The sequence below is a fragment of the Aquarana catesbeiana genome, linkage group LG01 (assembly GCF_042186555.1).
Source record: "Aquarana catesbeiana isolate 2022-GZ linkage group LG01, ASM4218655v1, whole genome shotgun sequence".
Taxonomy (NCBI): Eukaryota; Metazoa; Chordata; class Amphibia; order Anura; family Ranidae; genus Aquarana; species Aquarana catesbeiana.
The window spans coordinates 334718730-334739934 of record NC_133324.1 but is presented as its reverse complement, the minus strand read 5'-3'; the positions used below and the strand labels follow the sequence as shown (position 1 = coordinate 334739934).

Below are 21205 nucleotides of genomic sequence, written 5' to 3'. Positions count from 1 at the left end.
CTGTTGGGGACACTCTGATGTAAGGGGGGCGCTGTTGGGGACACTCTGATGTAAGGGGGACGCTGTTGGGGACACTCTGATGTAAGGGGGGCGCTGTTGGGGACACTCTGATGTAAGGGGGGCGCTGTTTGGGACACTCTGATGTAAGGGGGGCGCTGTTGGGGACACTCTGATGTAAGGGGGGCGCTGTTGGGGACACTCTGATGTAAGGGGGGCGCTGTTGGGGACACTCTGATGTAAGGGGGGCGCTGTTGGGGACACTCTGATGTAAGGGGGGCGCTGTTGGGAACACTCAAAATTAAAGTGGATCAAATTTATGTCCCAGTCCAGCCCTGATGGTGATGTGTCAGAGGACAAGGTTCTGTATTTCCTAGGTATCCATATTTGTGTAAAAAGGTCTGCACCGCTAAGCTCCATTTCCAGGGTCACCCAAAGCTTGGAATCTTTATGATACTTCCAATCAGAAATTCTATTTAACACAATTGACAAGAAGTATTTCTTAAAGTCTGGTAAAGCTAAGCCTCCTTCTCTCTTGGGTCTAATGAGAAGGGACCTAGAGAACCTAGGTCTTCTTCTATTCCAGACATATTTACCAATTAGAGAGCCTAATATTATAAAAAAGCCTACTGGTATTCCGTACGGTATCATTTGGAACATAAACAGCAACCTGGGTAGTACATTCATCTTTATGACTCCAATTCTCCCTAGCCAGGAATGAGCAAGCTGAGATCATTTCTGCAGGTCAGACCTAATTGTGTTCAGTAGGGGCATAAAGTTAAGATAAATACCTAAATATTTAATCTTTCTCGCCTGCCAACTAAAAGGAAAGACTTGTTTCAAATGGGTCACAGTTGTAATGGAAACAGATATATTTAGGATTTCTGATTTTGTCATGTTAATTTTGAAATTGGAGATGGCACTATACTTTGAGAATTCGGACATGAGGTTAGGGAGGGATATCAGGGGCTGCTGTATGTAAAACAAAATATCATCTGCATATGCAGTGTACTTGTGTTCTGATTTACCTGTGACGATCCCGTGGATACAGGGGTTATGTCTCTAGATAGGAAAGGTTCTAGTGATAGGGCAAATAAAATTGGCGAAAGAGGGCATCCTTGACGAGTGTCGTTGTGTAGGGTGAAGGGATCACTTAGTGTGCCCTTTATGCGTAATTTTGCCGTGGGTTGGTTGTATAGAGAGGAAATTTGGGATAAGAGAGATGTCCCATTGCCCAGATGAGACAGTGTTGCCATGAGAAACTCCCAGTCCACCCTATCAAACGCCTTCTCAGCAACTGTTGAAAGCATGAGGGTGGGCTGGGAGGATCTACAAACATATGCCATCAATGAGAGGGTGCGGAGGGAGTTGTCCCTTGCTTCCCTACCCGGAATAAAACCTGTTTGGTCTTTAGATATCCACTGCGGGATCAGGGGGAGGAGTCTATTCGCAATAGCTTTGGCATACAATTTAGCATCTATATTCAGTAACGAAATGGAGCGATAACTTCCACAGTTGCTGGGATCTTTACCAGGTTTGGGAATAACAGTAATATGTGCATGGATAGTCTCGGGTCGGAGGTTACCACCGTTAGAGGTCGCATTGGCGTATTCAGTCAATCGAGTCAATAATATATCTGCAAAGGATCGGTAATAAGCTACCGTGAATCCATCTGGACCTGGTGCTTTGCCATTAGCCATAGCTTGTAGGGCAATGCGTAACTCTGAGGTGGTAAGCTCCCCTTCCAGCAAGGCTAGAGTGTCAGGTGAGAGTCTAGGTAGGTTGGCACGTGCTAAGTATTCCCTAATGAGCCTCGTCTTATCATCTCAATCTGTAGCGGAGTGTTGGACATGGTACAAATGTTGATAAAACGCACAAAATTCCTTAGCTATATTCGGCGTATCGTGGACCATAGTGGCTGAAGAATTTTTGATTTTTGCTATGAAAGACGCGCATTTCCTGCAGTGCAGTGAACAAGCTAGCAATCTACTGGGCTTGTTTCCCCATTCATAAAAACTTTGAGCTACTGTGCGGGCCTGTTGCTGTTTGCTCTATGTGAAAAAGAGATTTCAGTTCTTCCCTCTTCGCAGTCAAGGTATGAAATACCGCCTGCGACTGTCTAGCTTTATGTTGCAGCTCAAGTAGTTTAATCTTGCTAAGTAGTTTAGATTCATGAAATGTGTGTTCCCTTTTTTTTTCCTGGCCCCTAATTCTATTAGTTTGCCTCGAATATGGGCCTTGTGAGCCTCCCATAGCGCTCCCGATGAGATGTCAGGGTGTGAGTTCTCCTTAAAATAAAGAAATAATTCATCCCCTATCATTTTTTTTATCAATTTCATCAGTTATAAGTTCTTCATTTAGTTTCCAATTAGTGGACTTAAGGGGTAGAGACAGGATTTTAACAGTGAGCATGATCGGGACATGATCAGATATGGGGGAAGTTTCAATTACAGAATTTACTAGTAAGGGTAGGTGATGATGGTCAATAAACAACAAATCAATTCTAAAATAGGTCTGGTGAACCTGAGAATAGTGAGTGAAATCTCGTTCCCGCGGGTGCATGATCCTTCAGGCATCTTACCAACTGGGATTCATGTAAGTGTTTGTGAATGTACACTAAGCGTTTGTGTGACATGCTAGAACTCCCCCTGGAGGTGTCCAGGAAAGGTTCTAGGGGTGTATTGAAATCACCAGAAAAAAGAATGCACCCGCGGGAGAAGTCTCTCAATTTCTTAAGTGTAGAAGCTATAAAGCCTGCCTGGTCACGGTTGGGAGAATATAGGGTCGCCAAGGTACAGGGCATACTACCCAGGGTGCCTCTCAGAAACAAAAATCGTCCTGATGGGTCACTTAACATGGATTCTAGTGTAAACGCAGTTCCTCTGCGGAACCCAATGGCCACGCCTTTTGCCTTATGCACATCAGAGAGACTATAATACTACATGGGGTATTGTTGGGAGTAAAGTTTCACAGAAGTAGTATGTGTAAGGTGGGTCTCCTGCAGAAAGATCACATCTCCCCGCAGGCGACCGAGCTCTCTATTTAAATTGGGTCTCTTTCCAGAGGCATGTAGGCCCCGTACATTAAATGAAAGTAAATTTACCATAGCCATGGGGACCAAGAGAAGGGATCCGTGAACACTAGTATCTCGAGAAGTTGGACCTGAGGCAGAGGGAGAAGGGTTAGGGTGTGGAGGGGGAAGGAGATGGGGGGTAAGAGAGTGAAAAGAATATGGAGGAAAAAGAAGAAATTAGTATCTCGCAATGAAAAAGGTACAGACCACATTGGGCGAGGGTCCGCAAGTGCACGCATAAGTCTGCGGTGCAAAAACAGGATGCACATGAGGCCCAGCATCTCCATACCTATTGCCCATAAAAGGGTAGGAACATGAAGACACAAGGCAGCACAGCTCACTCTGAAGGGGGGGTGAGGGACCCTGGGCATCTAAACATGAGCACCAAGGGTAATATAGGCGGTGTCCCGATGCCCCGGCACCCACACCATAATTGAAAAAAATAAACATTTATAAAATAGCACTAAACATAAAACTTAAACTTATTATCAGTCAACCACATGTATGTAACTTATAACATGGAGCAAGAAACCCTGGACATAGTCCTCTGATGTAACCCAATTCGGTACATTAACCTTGGTAGGTATACATAGGTAGGAACTGTCAGGCATAAGTGTCAGACTAAAAGACCTAACTCAGGGCTTTAATGGTCAGGGTATACTTGCTAACAAGGAAGTTCCATCACAGTCCAGCAATGGGAAGGTGTTTCTTAAGGCCGCAGGCCCGAGGCTCAACCCGATTGGGGCGATGTTCCAGGGGCGGAGGTTCGATGTTTGCGATCCACCTTTTGCCATCTTGGTTCAGAGTTACCGGGTAGAGGCGGGATGTCATCTTGCCAGCCAGGAAGCTCCGCGGGGATATATTAACATCCATGCAGAATTTCTCCAGGTCCTCTGGGAACCGAAGGACAGTCATTTTGCCATCTCTGCTTGCTAACAGGGCTGCTGGAAAGCCCCATCTGTAATTGATTGATGCAGCTCAAAGCTTCTCCGTCAGGGGTCGTAAGGCCCTGCGTCTCTCTAGGGTCTCCCTTGCCAGATCCGGAAAAAAGGAGAGGATTGCACCGTCAAAGTCCAGTGATGCGGCCTCCCTGGCTTTTTTCATAATAAGTTCTTTTTCAGGGTAATGATGTACTCTGCATATAACATCACGCTGGTGTCGGAGGAGAGGTTGCGGGGGCGGAGGGCCCTGTGAACTCGGTCAATTTTCAAGGGGTGATCTGCGGCTTGGCCCAAGAAGCTATTAAAGATACCCTGGGTGGAGGGGAGAAGGTCATCGTCCCCCGTCGCCTCTGGGAGGCCTCTTATCTTGATGTTATTGCGCCTATTGTGATTTTCCTGGTCCTCTATTTTGTAGAGGGCCATCCTGTCAGCTATGGCAAGTTGGCGGGTAGATGTCTGTAGGGTCCTAATGGCGGCCGCGTGGTGATCTAAACGCTGTTCAGATTCCTCCACTCTCTCCAGCACTTGTGAGAGGTCAGAGCGCACAGCAGAGACCTCCTTCTTGATGACCCGTTCGAGGCTCATCAGCATGGAAGCCAATTCCGACTTGGTGGGTAAATCACTCACCAAGGCTGCGATCCCAGAGTGTCTGTGTGTGCTCTCCTCACCTTCCGATCTGACTGATGAAGCTAGAGAACAGAGTCTGAGCTCAGGCCTGGTGCGGGAGGCGGAGCTTGCGCCGGAGTTCACGACACAAGGAGAGCGGCCTAGGCCGTCCATGTCCTCCAAGTCCTCGGGTTCCGTGGACAGGAACCGCTTTATGGAGCCCGCCGAGGTGCTTTTTTTTAGGCAGGGGCTTGCCTGATCTCTTCCTCATCGTTTCCAGGTAGGGAGCGGTGATGATGTGCAGGTAAAATGCTATGTTTTCGGTGTCAGCGCTCTACAGCATGCCGAAACCACACCCCCACCACCACCACCACTTTTTAATAGAGAGGCGGAAACACATAATCTTAGCAATAAAAAATATTATGGATTTTGGAATAAACATCTGTAACACACACTGTCACCACAGACAGGTGTGTTCCACGATTTATTGTATACCATAGCGCTCTTCAAGAGACAGGGATTCGTTTAGCTTGCATTAAAAGCTTAAGGACAAGGTTAACCCTTGTTCAAATTAAACTACTTGACGACCAGCCGTCGTCATAATACGGCGGCAGGTTGGCACTCCTGGGCGAATTGCGGTAGCTCTACGCCGGCCACCCGCAATCACTCCTCAGAGAGCCAGAACGGGGATCTGTCAATGTAAACAGACAGACCTCTGTTCTGACCGGCAAGTAGAGAGTGATCTGCTGTTTCTAGTGATTAGGAACAGCAGTCTCTCTCTACTCCCAGGCAGCCCATCCCCCGTACAGTAAGAAACACCTTCCAGGGAACACACTTAACCCCTTGATCGCCCCTAGTGTTAACCCCTTCCCTGCCAGTGACATTTATACCGTAATCAGTGGCTATTGTTAGCTCTGATCGCTGTATAAATGTCAATTGTCCCAAAAAATTGGCAAAAGTGTTCGATCTGTCCGTCCACAATGTCGCAGTCCTGCTAAAAATCACTGATCGTCACCATTAATAGTAAAATAAAAATGAATAATAAAAATGGCATAAATATATCCCCTATTTTGTAGACGCTTGCGCAAACCAATCAATATACATTTATTGCGATTTTTTTTTACCAAAAGTATCTAGAATACATATTGGCCTAAACTGATGAAAAAATTTGTTTAAAAAAATGGATATGTATTATAGCAAAAAGTAAAAAGTATTGTTTTTTTTTTTTAATTGTTGGTCTTTTTTTGTTTATAGCGCAAACAATAAAAACCACAGAGGTGATCAAATACAACCAAAAGAAAGCTCTATGTGTGGGAAAAAAAAGGACATCAATTTTGTTTGAGTACAACATCAAATGACCGTGCAATTGTCAGATAAAGCGACGCATCGCAAAAAAATGGCCTGGTCATTAAGGGGGCAAATCCTTCCGATCCTAAAGTGGTTAATATTAAAAAGGTCAAATGGTGCAAATAAAATTATCACAGAAAAATGGATGTTACAAAGAAATAAAGAAATAATACAGCAACAGAGAAATAAAACAGAGTTGAGAAGGAAGAATAATTGCAGTGTCCTTGGTTTTATCAGAGTTCAGTCGATGAGCCAGGTATTATCAGTTTTCAAAGTTGAGGGATGTTCCTGGTTTGATGGTACATGAGAATTGTCAACAGTCTTGGCATTTCCCTTTTTCTCTGGGATCAAAGGGGTGTTGACAAAGGCTATCTGACCAATTAAGCATCTAAGGAGTGGCCTTCGTGTTTATGACAGTATCATGGCCCTCCCTTACACGCCATAGGTCGTACTCTCCCTCACATTAATTATAAACAAAGTGGAATCTAATCTCACACGGGACACAGCAAGCTTCTTAACCTAGGGATCGGCTACCCAGATCATGATTATATAGGTTTATACAAACAGTCATGCCTTATTGTTTGATTTGCATGGTCTGACCAGTCGAGACGTATCTACAGCACAAACAAAATTGCTGTGTCCTCTGTACCAGTGTATGTTTGCTGTTTCTATCTTATTTCTTCGCAAATAAAGAATTTACAAAAAAATCTTCCAATATGTACTGAATGCATTCTTGAAACTGATAGATTATTGTTCAGCATTTAATTTCATGTCGAGGGATACTAAACACATGATTAGTATCCCTAATCATGTAGCTCAGATAAGCTTGTCGCCCAGGAGGTATCTGACTGCTATCTTCCCTTCTGTAGGTGCTAGCTTAGTTGTGTATGACCTTGATTTGTTCAGTATCATATTCCCCATTCAAATACCGTATTTATCGGCGTGTAACACGCACCGGCGTATAACATGCACCTTAACGTTAAGAGGGAAGTTTCAGAAAAAAAAATGTAAATTTTAAAATAAGGGTCAGTGCTCTGCAGCCTCACCAGTGCCCATCAATGCTGCCTGATCTATGCCCATCTGCAGCCTCTAATATGCCCATTATTGCAGCCTGTTTAGTGCCCATCTGCAGCCTCTAACATGCCCATCTGCAGCCTCAAATGTGCCCATTATTGCAGCCTGTATAGTGCCTATCTGCAGCCTCTAACATGCCCTTCTGCAGCGTCTAATGTGCCCATCTGCAGCCTCTAACTTACCCATTATTGCAGCCTGTTTAGTGCCCATCTACAGCCTCTAACGTGCCTATCTACAGCCTCTAACATGCCCATCTGCAGCCGCGCCAGTGCTGGATGACACAGATCTTCGATCTCCTGTGTATCCGGCACTCAGTCACTCATAGTCTTGCCCGGCCCATATGATGGACAGAACAGTGGTCCAATGCTGGGCCAGGGGGGCGGGACTGTGTGTGACTGAGCGCCGGATACACAGGAGATCGCGACTGTGTGTAATCCAACGGTGCTCGTCACCTCCTTCCACTCAGAGCAGGGATCGGCGTATAACAGGCACACACGATTTCCCCCTGATTTTCAGGGGGGAAAGTGCGTGTTATATGCCGATAAGAACGGTATATACTTTCTATTAATGTGTCATGTTCTTGTCTGATTTTATGAATTGTGTATGGATTTGTTAAGTTTTGAATTCGGCAGAGGTCTCCGAAGAGTCATTTTGCGGCCCTAAATGCCTTTTACGATCCCCATTAGTTATGGATAGACCCTTTTAAAGGCATGCTATGTATTCTTAATGGATGTAAATGTGCAAGCCTGATGTATTCTTTAAAACATATTAAATGTATTTCTAAATGCAATGAATACAACTATTTGAATTGGATTTGGGATCAGCCTCCAGCTATCCCTTTTTTTCAAGCCTGTGGTGCGGTGCGCGAAAACAAATCACCAAAGTGAACCAAAATAGTGCATGTGGACACAGACACAAAAAAGTGCACAAGGGTGTGTCTTTGATCCCCTTCTAAAGAATAATGACCCCTCCCTGGCCCCCTGGGGCATAAGGCTTCTAAAGGCAAGTCATACTCTAGTCCACCTAGCCAAATGGCCTGGTGGACCCTGCTCCTCATGATCAGCTGAAGCTGATCAACAAGTACTGGGTGGTGTACTCTCCCGAAGAGAGAACCCCCAAACCAGGGGAGGACAGAACCTGATGGCCTCCCAATAGACTTCAGGGTAGGCCCAAAGACCCACACCCTACCATTTATGAGTAAAGGAAAAAGACACATATAAAAAAATATCTTATAAGGGCCTCCAGCAATCCCATATAGAGCAGAACTGACTTGGAGAGGGAGGGACAGTACTCTGAGTCAATCAGGTGTCCTGCATGTTCTGAAAAGAAACAGGCTCACACAAAGAGAGATATGATGATTAATCAGTTAGTTGCTGTTCCTTCACTGTGCAATCATAGGTTGGGAGCAGAGAAGTGACCTAGAGGCAGAGAGAAAAGTCAGGTCAACAGCTTAACTGTGCTGTCAGGCAGGCCTATGTTAATGTCAGGATTGATTAAACACTTACATGTATTTATTTCAACTGTCAATTTTGCTTTTTTTTCTGGAGTGCGCATAAACCTTGTCCATATCATCTCACCTGTGTTCATTGCCGATAAACCTGATTAGCTCTTCAAAGTGGTCATACTGTAGATATGGCATTCTGAGTGTGTAATCTTGTGAAAAAGTTGATTATGCCTCTGATACATTCTTCTGTTTCAGCTCAGCTAAAGGACATTGCATATGGCACAATTCCCTACAGACTTAATGTTGAAGATTCCACCTCTGCTGAAGTTGATACTTCTCCACCTCCCTCTCTACAACGTGGAGAAACTCTGTTTGAGATTCATATTGGAGGGATTTGTTTCTCACCGCTTGGAATAAGGGTTGTAGATGACCCTCAGCCCGTCACCTTCTGTATCTATTCCTTGTATGACTTTGAGACACATGCAACCCCTGTTGTGACTGGAATCCAGCCACAATTTAACTTTACCTCTCGCTATGCTGTAACCCCTGATCCAGAATTTCTTTGCTACTTAAGGATGGGTACCGTGACAGTGGAGCTTTATCAAGTCATAGGTGGGGAGTACAATGAGTTGGCAAGAGGAAGACTAAGGTTGGACACAGCTCTACAGTGTACAGACAGAGTCCATGGCACCATAATTATGACAGGTAAATATCTATACATTGTAGTACAATCTGTTTTCTACTGCCTTGGCTGCCAAAAGCAGTATGTTTTTTTACTTTTCATAGTAGTTACCTAGTTAGCTGTTCATGATTTCTGAGGCCATATGTTTTCCATATATTTATTAATATATATCTACAGTCCCTCAAGTGCTTTAGGATTCATGCATACAGGCTGCACTGGGGTCGAACAGTGTACAAAGCCTGCGTAATGACAATCTAAGGACCTGTTACTTGCATGCACCCATTGAGATGCATTAGAAGAGGCAGTTGTACAGGGTTGTGTTGCAAGGGATTCAGAAAAACACTGGCATCCGCACTGAAATGTCCTTCACAGTTAGGGTTTTGTATGCAAACCCCAGCACACAACCACAAAGAGCCACCTCTTCTAATGTATCTCAGTGGGCGGTTGTACGCAGCGGCATCGGATCCTGGGAATGTCATTATGCAGGTTCTGCATGCTGTATGGCCCCTGTACAGGCATATGCATGAAGCCTTAGTGGGGATAATCAAGAATATTATTCTAGTGGCAGGACTAGACAGCTGACAGCATAAATTGTCTGTAAATGCCTCTTACCTTAACATTTGTCCCTGAAGCATGGTCCAGAGCTCTCTCAAACTGGCTATGCAAATAGCAATAGTGCAGTGGTGACTATGCATAGTTGGAGGTTTCTATACCCCATGGGACAATGCACAGGCCTGCTGAGAGGTCAATTGTGTCTAGGTAATTTTACTATTGGTATAAGGACCATGCCTAATCCTCCCCACCAGTAAGTGGAGAGATCAAAGGGAGAGGGGTGACCCCTGGATGCCGCACATCTAAGGTAACCTGCAAACGTGGATAGAGTAGCAACCGCAGCCTGGACTCTGTCCAGGCCACGCCACCATGGGTGTGGCCTGGCTGGAGTTCAGGCTGAGAGGCTGCGAACATCAGATCATGGGCACCAATTCCAACACTTCTCTGTAAATCTAAGTGGTAACCTGTAAAGGCTTTTAAAGCATCGCTTATGGATAGTAAAATTTACGTTGTTTGTCGCCGCTGCACAGGTGAATTCTGCTGGGAGCTGGCTGCGAACCTCTGGGTCCTGCTGGCCGCTGACCTGTGGGATCCTGCTGGCCGCTGACCTGTGGGATCCTGCTGGCCCCTGTCCAGTGACCTGTGGGTCCTGCTAGCCATGGCCTACAGGCCAGCAGGACCCACAGGCCAGCAGGACCCATAGGTTAGTGGCCAGCAGGACCCACAGGTCCACAGCCAGCTCCCAGCAGAACCCACAAGCTGGCCGCTGACCTGTGGGTCCTGCTGGCCGCTGACCTGTGGGTCCTGCTGGCTTCTGCAGAGCAAACACGTCCAAGCATCTGGCAGTAAGCAGTGACTGGAAGCAAGCAGTAACTACCACTGTATATACTAGTTTAATGTTGTTTTTGAAGCTTGAAAGTTTGCATGCGGCCCCCATGGGATATGAAAACTTGTCCTGTGGCCTTCAGGTAATTTGAGTTTGAGACCCCTGCTTTAGAAACACTTTAAAACATGGCTCCAGCAGTGAAAGGTTAAAGTTTCTGTTGTCAGCTGTCTGTTCTTTCTATAGGTTTGGTGTTTTTTTAGTTTAACCAAAGGTTTGCATTAACCTAATAATACATTTCCTATTTTTGTACATTTTGAGGTTTTTGTACCCTTACTACAATGGGTAATAAAAAATCCAAAAAACAACCCCTGGCGATATATCCCTGCTTGGGGAATTCAGCATTTCATGACTGTTGTGCAATTCTAAGGCCGCGTACACACGAGCGGACTTTTCAGCAACAAAAGTCCGACTGCCATTCCGGCGGACTTTCGTCGGACTTTTGACGGACTTCCAATGGACTTTTGAAGGAACGGACTTGCCTACACACAATCACACCAAAGTTTGACGGATTCGTACGTGATGACGCACGACCGGACTAAAATAAGGAAGTTGATAGCCAGTAGCCAATAGCTGACCTAGCGTGGGTTTTCGTCCATCGGACTAGCATACAGACGAGCGGATTTTTCTACCGGACTTGAGTCCGTCGGAAAGATTTGAAGCAAATCTAAAGTCCATCAGATTTTCGACTGGAAAAGTCCGCTGAAGGTCCGATGAAGCCCACACACGATTGCATTTTCCGCCGTACTCGGCCCGTCGGACCAGTATAATAAGACCTCCTGAAACACTGTAGGGGTTTGTTTTGCAGTTTTCCTTTTATCCTTGAGGGATCAGTTGTACCCTGTACTGTGAGATTGTTCTTGATTGTTGACCTGTTATTGTAGACCTCCTTCACCAGGAGGCTGTATACTGTTTCTGTTTCCAGTGTATGGACCCCATTTTCATAAATAAAAAAAATATCTAAAAATTAGAACTATTCACAACTATGCACAGAATACACTATAATATGCTATAATAAATACTACAACTAAGGCATATTGCAGATGTATGAACCATCTGGTTCCCCTCGTTTTTTCTTCCTACTATACTCTTAGTAGGTGTTAAAAACACAATTGTTTCTTTATTGGACTTACAACGGAGGGTAAGTAATTGTTATCACTGTGCAATTATAAAAAGGAAACGTACATAAAAATACTGTTGAAGCCAAACCTGAAAAAAAACTGTTAAAAGATTATGCACAATATTGCTTTCCCTAGATGCCAACGGGGAAAATATGGGAGAGCTTGACTACTGGTTGCGGATGCATGGACCCATGTCGCAGGCTCAGTGTCTGCAAAGGCAAAAAAGTAAAGCTAAGGTTTACTTATCTACTCGCAGAAACACTGGACTAGGAAAGGTGAGAAGCACAATAGTGACAAAGAGTAACATCGTAAACTGATAATAATAAACTAGAAATATTGATTATTGCTGCCTGCAGTTAATTTGCACTGGCATAAATGACTTATACTTTTATGATTCTCTATTTTCCAGGCTTGGGCACCTCAGTTAAACAGTGGAAATCAGAATGCATTGATCATCCATATCTGGGGCTGCAGAAATCTAAAAACAAGCACTCTGGGGCATCAGCCAAGTCCATATATAGTATATCGCTTTTATCATTACCCAGACCACTCCAGCAATATCATACCCTGTAGCAATAACCCCCAGTTTGGGAATGAAGCTGTCTACCCTGTTCACTTAACAAATGATCTAGAATGCTATCTGCAGAAAGAGTGTCTCTATATTTATGTGTTTGATGATGAAGAGACCCAGCCAGGAGGTTACCTGGGAAAGGCAGAGGTGTCTCTACACAGCCTGGCACAAGGTGCCAGTATTCAAGGTAAGAAGCTCTTAGTTACATAATTTGGTTGAAAAAAAAGACACAAGTCAATCTAGTTAAACCAATAGAAAACAACAAAAAAGCTTGATCAGCTTGGGCTGGCGATATAGGGCCAATTTCTGATGAACAGTGGGCATTGGCACTGTCGGCAATACATCTGGCCTCTCTATCTCCAACTCAAAATTTAACACAAATATTCATCCTACATAGGGTACATTATACACCAGAGAAATGATTTAAATGGAAATGGAGGGATCCAGACCAATGCCCTGGATTAAAGGGAGGGCAGCCAACTTAATACACATGATATGGAGATGCCCTAAACCACCATCGGGGTGGTACCTATGATTAATAATATATTTGAGATTGAGATGTCTATAGAACCGGGGGGATGTCTCCTGGGTATCATGGATGAACTAAGAACTCCGGGGGAATACTTGGTATCAATAAATAGAAGTTTATTTCAGGCTCGTAAGCTTATAGCACAAAAATGGTTGTCACCATATCCACCTACAGTAGCAGAATGGAAAATGCAAGTAAGGGAAACCATAATTAAGGAAAAATATACCTTTTTACATAGAGGCAGTCTAGGGAAATTTGAAATAATATGGAGAAGATGGTTTGACATTCTGGATTTATGATGAGAGGGTTCCGGATAAATGTGGGAGCAATGGGGAGAGAGGGGAGGGGGGGCAGGGGTGAGGGGTTTCTCTTGTCTTTTTTTTTTTCTTTTGTTATTCCCTCTCTATACGTGCTGGGTTGTATGTTGTTTATGATGTTTGTATATAAAAGAAATAAAAAAATTATTTGATTAAAAAAAAAGAAAACAAACAAAAAAAAACTCCATATTAAAAATCCTATACCCAGAGCTGAGGACAAAGAAAACACAATAAAGCATGATATAATTCTCTCCAATGGGTGAAAACAATTTCTTCCAGAGACACATTCCCTGGGTCAATCACCCCTGGTGTTATTACCTATAAATGTTAGTATCCAATTATATTTTGTGCTTTTAGGAATGCATCAGCACTTTTTTAAAACAATCTGCTGTCCTGGCCAGAACTAATGCCGCGTACACACGAGCGGACATTACGGCGGACTTTGCCCGGCGGACTTTTCGATGTACTTTCCGACGGACTTTCTGAATGAACGGACTTGCCTACACACAATCCACCAAAGTCCGTAGAATTCGTACGTGATGACGTACGACCGGACTAAAACAAGGAAGTTCATAGCCAGTAGCCAATAGCTGCCCTAGCATGGCTTTTTGTCCGTCGAACTAGCATACAGATGGCGGACTTTTCGACCGGACTCGATTTCAACGGATAAATTTTAAACAAGTTTCAAATCTAAGTCCGTCCAACTTTTGAGAAAACAAAGTCCGCTGGAGCCCACACACATCGAATTGTCCGACGAAATCCAGTCCGCCGGGCAAAGTCCGCCGTAATGTCCGCTCGTGTGTACGCGGTATAATTCTTGAGAGAATCTATTACACATTTTCACAGCTCTCACTGTGTAGAAGACTTTCCGTATGTGGAGGCTAAATCAGACGCAAAGAGTACCCCCTTGTCCTCTGTAATGACCTGAAAATACCTCACAAGTTCACTATATGGACCACTTATGTATTTATATGATCATATCCCGCCACACCCAGTGACATTGCTTGTTAATATGATCAGCATTTATGCAAACAAAGCTTTCAAACATTAAATGCTCTATTTCTGGCCTATTATTCTTTTTTTAAAGGTGATTTTGCACTTATAAACCCATGTGGTAAATGTGCAGGGACAGTGCAGTTAAGTATGGAATGGAAATTTCCTTATCATGCTCCAGGAAAGAGTCTTTGGGATTCAGTCACCAGTGGTCAAATGATTAGGAGAAAGATTCAAGAGGTTCCATTTTCAGAGGTAAGAGAATCAATATACAATATCATATATATACAGTTTAAGATTTTTTATGTTTGTAGTCAATAGATATGACACCTCAGCCAGAGATTTCATTTTTAGTTTAACCGCTTGCCGACCGCCGGCCGTCAATTGACGGCCAGGCGGCGCGGCTCTCGTTGCGGGAGGGCGTCATATGACGGCCTCCCATTTATACAGGGAATGCACGCGATCGTGCGCGCGCATCCCTGTTCAGTGACCACCAGCCGTCACCCATCAGTGACCGCCAGCCATCACCCGTCACCCATCAGTGACCACCAGCGGTGCACCTGTCACCCGTCACAAATCAGTGACCATCAGCGGTGCACCTGTCACCAGTCAGCCATCACCCGTCACCCATCAGTGACCACCAGCCATCACCCGTCACCCATCAGTGACTGCCAGCCGTCACCCATCAGTGACCGCCAGCCGTCACCCGTCACCCATCAGTGACCGTCAGCCGTCACCCATCAGTGACCGCCAGCCATCACCCGTCACCCATCAGTGACCGCCAGCCATCACCTGTCACCCATCAGTGACCGCCAGCCATCACCCGTCACCCATCAGTGACCGCCAGCCATCACCCGTTACCCATCACCTGTCACCCATCAGTGACCGTCACCCATCACCAGTAACTGTCCGTGGCCTGTCACCCATCAGTGACCATCGCCTGTCACACCGTCATCACCGATCAGTGAACGTCAGCTGCCACCCATCGCACAGCCCATCAGTGACCGTCACCTGCCACCTGTCACACCGCGTCATGTCCAAAAGAGTATACAGCAGTGAGGAGGCGTTCCAGATCCTCTCCATGACCGATGAGAGCAACGGGGAGTTCTCATCAGATTCCAATTCGGATTCTGATTCAAGTTCTGCATTTGAACCAAATAGTGACTCGGCAAATGATTCGGAGGAAGAATGGGTCCCTCCCAAAAGGGCACGGCACTCTGGAAACCAGGATTATATTCCCAGGCCCAGTACCAGCGCTGCCACCACCAATAGGCCCCAGGAACAAATTCCCAGGCCCAGTACCAGCGCTGCCGCCAGCGTTAGGCCCCGGGAACAAATGCCCAGTACCAGCGCTGCCGCCGGCGATAGGCCCCAGGAACAAATGCCCAGACCTAGTACCAGTCCTGCCACATCACGCCTGAGTACCAGCACAGGAAATTCCAATCCAACTACTGGAGTGTCACACCCCCCAAGAGCCAGGGCCTCTACATACATGCCAGATGGTCTTGCCGACCCAATATGGCTGCCTTCCAACTCGGCTTCGCCAATTATTCCCCCGTTCACAGCACTGCCAGGTGTGCAGACCAACACCCGAAATTTCTCAGAGATTGATTTCTTTCATATGTTTTTGCCCGACACTATGCTGCAATTTATTGTGGACCAGACAAATTTGTATGCCCAGCAATATATTGCCAACAACCCCCAATCATCCTATGCCTGTCCTTTTGAGTGGAGAGATCTGAATTTGGAGGAGTTCAAAATGTTTATGGGCCTCACCCTAAACATGGGGATTACAAAAAAAATGAAGGACATGCCTATTGGTCCACCAACCCTATCCACAATATGCCCATTTATTCTGCCCTAATGTCCAGGTCCCGATACAAGATGATAATGCGCTTTCTTCACTTCAGCGACAACACCCAGTGCCCTCCCCACAATCATCCAAATTACGACAAGTTATACAAGATTCGCCCACTGATAAATTTCTTTTCTCAACAATTTGCAGAACTCTATGTCCCCGATCAGAATATTTGCGTCGATGAGTCCCTGGTACCCTTTTCAGGCCGGCTAGGAATAAAGCAGTATATTCCTAGCAAAAGGGCCAAATACGGAGTAAAGTTATACAAGCTATGTGAGAGAGCCACGGGATATTTGTATGCCTTCCGCATATATGAAGGAAAAGATTCCCAGCTCCAGCCCCCTGAGTGCCCGGCCTACATGGGCACAACTGGAAGGATTGTATGGGACCTGGCATACCCACTTCTAAACAAAGGATATCACATTTACGTTGACAACTTTTACACCAGCCTGCCCCTTTTCAAACACTTATACACTGCAAAAACCCTGGCCTGTGGAACCTCCAGAAAAAATAGAAAGGGCTTCCCACACTCTTTAGCGAACAAAAAGCTGCGAAGGGGGGAAAGAGCATCATTGAGATGCAACGAAGTGCTGGCCTTGAGGTGGAAGGATAAGAGGGACGTGCACATGATGTCCACCATCCACGAAGACACTGCAATTGAGGTACAAAGAAGACAAGGTCCTATTGAAAAGCCAACATGTGTCCAAGATTATAATCTCTACATGGGGGGGTAGATTTTAACAATCAAATGATTCAGCCCTATTTGTCAATAAGGAGGTCCCGATTCTGGTATAAGAAGGTAGCAATTTATCTCATTCATTTGGCCATTTATAATTCCTACGTAGTCTACACCAAATCCATTGAAAGCCCCGCCCCCTTCCTAAAATTCATAGAAGAAGTTGTCACATCCCTCATCTATCACCAAAGACCCCCCCCAGAAGACCTTCGCTCTGAGGCTGTTTGCCGACTCCATGAGCGCCACTTCCCCTTCAGCATTCCACCATCTGAAGCAGGCCGAAGACGGCAAAAAAATTGTCGCGTGTGCACCAAAAGAGGATTTAGAAAAGATACCAGCTACCATTGTCCCCAGTGTCCCTCCCAACCTGGCCTTTGCATTGGTGAATGCTTCCAACTTTATCATACATCCATAAAATATTAGCCCATATTTTTAACCATTTCCCCATTTTCATCATCTGTGCTGACCATTTTCCATTCTTTCCCAAATAACTATGCCACTGCCTTCCATGTGAACTGACCCTGGCCTGTTTTTTGACTATGCCTCTGCCTACCATTTGGACTGCTTTCATGTGAACTGACCCTGGCCTGTTTTGTGACTATGCCTCTGGCCACCGTTTGGACTGCCTCCACGTGAACTGACCCTGGCCTGTTTTATCAACTACTCTACTGCCTACCGCTTGGACTGCTTACATGTGAACCGACCCTGGCCTGTTTTATGGACTATGCTTTTGCCTACCGCTTGGACTGATCTGTTGCCCTGCTACTGTAGTACACAGGGGTCTCACATATGTGAGGGGCTCCAGAATTGTTTTTCCAGTTGCAGAAAACAATTATTTTTGTTTTCTCCGGGTTTCGGAATTAGGGTCTGGAGTCTGGAGGCTTCATAGAGATTTGGGTGGGTCGAAGCCTCTACCCCTGTGCCCCTGTGCACAGGTCTTACCTGATTGTGGCCCTCAGCCTGCTGCTGACTTACTGCCACCATGCCCATGCCTGTCGCATGAATGGACCACACCGCTACCTGGACTATGCAAATAATTAGCTGTAGCAGGAGGCAGTATGTTTATGAAGGGCTGGAGAGCGGTACAATAATGAGTGTCTGCAGTTAACAGTGTACCAGGACCAATATTATGGCTGTGCTGGCTGTCTCTGCCTGGACAATTTCTATGGACTGTGCTGTGCCGACTATAGACAATATTCCTGCCTGCTGCCTGGATAGTTAATATTGCTGTCGCTAAGCACCTCCTTGCCTGCTGCCTGGACCAGTGCTCTCCTCTGTGGATACTACTAAAAGCACAGGTAATGCTTTTTTTTTTACCCTTTCTGCAATAGAATTTATTTTGGATTGTAATTCTTGGTATGTGCATGCTATGTGTTAGAAATATGAAGGGTTTTAAAAAATGATAGGTTGCCAGGAAATTATATATGTAATTTATGCTCCTAGAACGCCTGATGGTGCTACTTGGATGTTGGGCCTCTGTATGTGGCCAGGCTGTGTAAAAGTCTCACACATGTGGTATCGCCATACTCAGGAGGAGTAGCAGAATGTATTTTGGGGTGTCATCTTTGCTACGTACATGCTATGTGTTGGAAATATCTGATAAATAGACAACTTTGTGTAAAAAAAAAAATGCATTTTCATTTTTTTCCACATTTTCCAAAAACTTCTGGAAAAAAATGAACTGTTCAAAAGACTCATAATGCCTCATAGATTATACGTTGGGGTGTTTGCTTTCCAAAATGGGGTCATTTTGGGGGCAATTCCATTGTCCTGGTGCTGCAGGGCCTTCAAAAATGCAATAGGTGGTTGAGAAATGAGATGTGTCATTTATGCTCGTAGATCACCTGATGGTGCTACTTCAATGTTGGGCCTTTGTATGTGGCCAGGCTGTGTAAAAGTCTCACACATGTGGTATCGCCATACTCAGGAGGAGTAGCAGAATGTATTTTGGGGTGTCATCTTTGCTACGTACATGCTATGTGTTGGAAATATCTGATAAATGGACAACTTTGTGTAAAAAAAAATGCGTTTTCATTTTTTTCCACATTTTCCAAAAACTTCTGGAAAAAAATGAACCGTTCAAAAGACTCATTATGCCTCATAGATTATACGTTGGGGTGTTTGCTTTCCAAAATGGGGTCAGTTTGGGGGCAATTCTATTGTCCTGGTGCTCCGGGGCCTTCAAAAGTGTAAATGGTGGTTGAGAAATGAGATGTGTCATTTAGGCTCGTAGAACGCATGAAGATGCTACTTCAATGTTCGGCCTTTGTATGTGGCCAGGCTGTGTAAAAGTCTCACACATGTGGTATCGCCATACTCAGGAAGAGTAGCAGAATGTATTTTGGGGTGTAATTTGTTGTATGCATATGCTCTGAGAGAGAAATAACCTGTTAATATGACAATTTTGTAAAAAAAAAAAAAAAATCTTCATTTTGCAAAGAATTGTGGGAAAAAATTACAACTTAAAAAAATTCACCATGCTACTTACTTAATACCTTGGAATGTCTACTTTATAAAAAGGGGTCATTTAGGGGGTATTTGTACTTTTCTGACTTGTTAGTGTCCCAAGAAATGAGATAGACAGTACATCTGTGTGATCAGATGTGATCAATTTTCAGTGATTGGCACCATAGTTTGTAGACTCTATAACTTTCACAAAGATCAAATAATTTACACTAATTTGGGTTATTTTTACCAAAGATATGTAGCAGTATAAATGTTGGCCAAAATGTATGAAGAAAAATTACTAATTTGCAAAATTTTATGACAGAAACAAAGAAAAAGGCATTTTTTTCACAAAATTTACGGTCTTTTTTATTTATAGCACAAAAAATAAAAAACCCACTAGTGATTAAATACCCCCAAAAGAAAGCTCTATTTGTGTGAAAAAAAGGACGCAAATTTCATATGGGTACAGTGTTGCACGACTGAGTAATTGTCATTCAAAGTGTGAGAGCGCTGAAAGCTGAAAATTGGTCTGGGCAGGAAGGGGGTGTAAGTGCACTGTATTGAGGTGGTTAAATAGACTCCAGAGCAGCCATTCTCAACCAGGGTTCCATGGTACCCTTGGGTTCATCCAGAGTTTTCTATGCTAAGGGTTCCTTGAGCTGTGGCCGATTGACCTCACATTTAATGGTGTCTGCATAGTTCCAGGGCCAGTGCTGCTTACCAAAACCAGCAGCATGACACCAATGATCGTTTTAGCTGTCTTTAATCACTTTCCAACTGACAAACGTATACACTGTATATGTCCTCATCAGGAAGTGGTGATATCAGGATCATGGCTGCAGATGCAGCCATGATCTTGATATCATTCTTTAGCGCCGGTGATGCCCTTCCTTGTAAAAGTGATCCGAGTGGCTAAACATCCATCCAATCACTTTTACAAGCACTGGAAGGGGGCCCCCCGCCACACTGCTTGGCACTGTTTCTGACCTTTCCTGTCCCACCAAGGGTGGGCCTGCCACCTGACCACAGAGTTGAAGGAGGAACTTTTCCTTGTTTGTTTACTAGCTGGCTAGGAAAGCAGCTGAACAAACTGATCTTGATTTGATCAGTTGCTTTGGAGGGCAGAGAAGAGATCTGGGGTCTATTAGACTTGTCACTGCCCATGCTATCACAAGATATGTTGAAGATAGAAATAAAGTTGATAAAAAAACATTTTTTTAAATTATTTTCTTGTCTTTTTTATTGCAAATTTTTAAATTCTTTACTGGGAAAGTCAAAAAGCACGGTGTACAAAAAAGTATGATGGAAATATGATAAATGTCGGTACATAGAGCTACAAATAACCATTTGGGTAAACCATTTTCAATATAACCAGTAAACTTTAGTTGAAAAGAGCAAAAAGGAGAGAGTAGAAAAGAAATCAAAAGGTAAAGAAGGAGAGACTAAAAAGGAGTGAAAGGAAAAAGTCGTAAAAGAAGAAAAAAAAATGTAACTACCAACTACTACTACTAAAATGTAAATTACCAAATGTAACCATTAGCACCACCATAAAGGTGAGCCTTAGCCCTCAAACGATATAGATATAATGGAGTCATAAAGGGAAAAAAGGGACCCAGTTCTGTCATCAAATGGAAAACCAGCATCAGTAAGGAATAAAATGCATGAAATGACATGACAAGTTATTAACACTATTAAAACAGTAGTCTGTCTCTCACCAACCACTTGAACACTTGGAATATCTAACTACGCTCCCCACATTTTTTCAAATGTATTCAGACATCCATGCTGGCAGGTCATTTTTTTCCAACCGAAGATTAGAGTGTTAGAATAGAGTTAACCTCCTTTATCCACTTTCCCACCGATCTTTTTTTTACAAAAAATGGGTATTATATTGTGTTTGTGTGGACTAAAATCCATTAAAGTGTATTTTTTCCTGAAAATTTGAAAAATCCACTGCACAAATATTGAGTGACATAAAAAATTGCAATTATCACCATTTTATTCTCCACAGCCTTTGCTTTCAGAAAATATAG

The 21205-nt window shown here is 44.2% G+C and overlaps 1 protein-coding gene across 1 annotated transcript in view; it reads left to right on the top strand.

Moving 5' to 3' along the window:
• The window catches only part of RPGRIP1 (RPGR interacting protein 1), a 109501-nt gene that overhangs the window by 40383 nt on the left and 47913 nt on the right, over positions 1-21205 (top strand). The window contains exons 16-20 of the mRNA XM_073608349.1: positions 8738-9187; positions 11856-11995; positions 12130-12478; positions 14225-14317; positions 17056-17070. Of these exons, the coding sequence (XP_073464450.1) occupies positions 8738-9187; positions 11856-11995; positions 12130-12478; positions 14225-14317; positions 17056-17070 (1047 nt within the window). The remainder of the gene's footprint in view (positions 1-8737; positions 9188-11855; positions 11996-12129; positions 12479-14224; positions 14318-17055; positions 17071-21205) is intronic.